Source organism: Hipposideros armiger, unplaced genomic scaffold (genome assembly GCF_001890085.2).
Source record: "Hipposideros armiger isolate ML-2016 unplaced genomic scaffold, ASM189008v1 scaffold_2236, whole genome shotgun sequence".
In the NCBI taxonomy this organism is placed as follows: domain Eukaryota; kingdom Metazoa; phylum Chordata; class Mammalia; order Chiroptera; family Hipposideridae; genus Hipposideros; species Hipposideros armiger.
In genome coordinates this window covers 1-1,585 of record NW_017733582.1, presented here as the reverse complement: position 1 = coordinate 1,585, position 1,585 = coordinate 1, and the positions used below count along the sequence as shown (strand labels likewise).

The 1,585-nt window shown below is 67.2% G+C and overlaps 1 protein-coding gene across 1 annotated transcript; it reads left to right on the top strand.

Annotated features, from left to right (window-relative positions):
- Nucleotides 1-275: 275 nt before the first annotated feature.
- LOC109378610 (HLA class I histocompatibility antigen, B-46 alpha chain-like) lies at nucleotides 276-1,579 on the top strand (the record flags this gene model as incomplete). The annotated part of the gene is made up of 3 exons (XM_019634923.1): nucleotides 276-372; nucleotides 745-1,029; nucleotides 1,230-1,579. Coding segments are annotated over exons 1-3 (708 nt in total), but the record flags the coding sequence as incomplete, so codon positions are not given.
- Nucleotides 1,580-1,585: the final 6 nt, after the last annotated feature.

Sequence of the window (1,585 nt, the reverse complement as noted above, 5' to 3'; positions counted from 1 at the left end):
AAAGCAGCACCGATCCCGTCATTAAAGCATCTTGTCTTTCGGCTCATTTTGGGGATGTCAGGCCACTGTAGGCTTCTCCTTGCCAGGAAAACTCATTCCTGGTTTGTCATGACCCCGTGGGAGGGAAAGTAGTGTTTTTGTTCTCAGGAACCTTCGGCTACATTGGAGAAACAAGAGCACCAGCACAGAGGAAGCCTTTGCCGCTGTGTTCCTTTAAGGGCAAACATCTGTAGTTTCTTGAGGTTTTTTTATATAAAGTCTCACAGGCCTCAGNCGCAGATCGTCCCCAGACCCCGAGGATGCGCATCATGGGTCCCGGGACCCTCCTCCTGCTGCTCTCGGGGGCCCTGGCCCTGACGGGAACCCGGGCGGGTGAGTGCGGGGTCGGGAGGGAACGGCCTCCGCGGGGGAAAGCGAGGGGACCGCCCGGTGGGGACGCAGGACCCCGGGGAAGATGTGTCCCCACCGCCCCGGCCCCGTGTCCCGCCCCCTCCTGGTCTCGGGGGCCCTGGGCCTGACGGGGACCCGGGCGGGTGAGTGCGGGGTCGGGAGGGAACGGCCTCCGCGGGGGAAAGTGAGGGGACCGCCCGGTGGGGACGCAGGACTCCGGGGAAGATGTGTCCCCACCGCCCTCGGACCAGTGTCCTGCCCACTCCTGTCGCCCCCTCTCGGCCCGTCGCCCTCGGACCCAGGACCTGCGCCGGGAGGAGGGTCGCCCGGGTCTCAGCCCCTCCCTGTCCCCAGGCTCCCACTCCCTGAGGTATTTCGCCACCTCCTGGTCCCGGCCCGGCCGCGGGAAGCCCCGGTTCATCGAAGTCGGCTACGTGGACGGCACGCAGTTCGTGCGGTTCGACAGCGACGCGGCGACCCCGAGGATGGAGCCGCGGGCGGCGTGGATGGAGGGGCCGTGGGTGGAGCAGGAGTACCCGGGGTACTGGGACCAGGAGACGCAGCGCTGCAAGGGAAACGCACAGAATAACCGAGTGAGCCTGAACAACCTGCGCGGCCACTACAACCAAAGCGAGGCCGGTGAGCGACGCGGCCCGGGTCCCGGTCACCCTCCCGCCCCCCACGGACGGGCCGGGGTCTCCCCGAGTCTCCGGGTCCGAGCTTCACCCCGAGGCAGCGGGACCCGCCCGGCCCTCCACCCGGGAAGAGCCCGCGGGGACTTTGACCCGGTTTCACTTTCGGTTCAGGCTCCTTCACTGCGCCTGGGGGGGAGGGGTAAGGGTCTCACACCCTCCAGAGGATGTACGGCTGCGACGTGGGGCCGGACGGGCGCCTCCTCCGCGGGTACAGGCAGGACGCCTACGACGGCGCTGACTACCTCGCCCTGAACGAGGACCTTTCCTCCTGGACCGCGGCCGACACGGCGGCTCAGATCACCCGGCGCAAGTTGGAGGCGGCCGGTATGGCGGAGCAATGGAGGGGCTACTTTGAGGGCAGGTGCCTGGAGTCGCTCCGCAAATACCTGGAGAAGGGGAAGGAGACGCTGCTGCGCGCAGGTAAGAGGGGCGCGGGTCTCCTACACGGAGAGGAGGAAATGGGGTCAACACCAGGACACCCCGTCTCCCCGACATCGGGG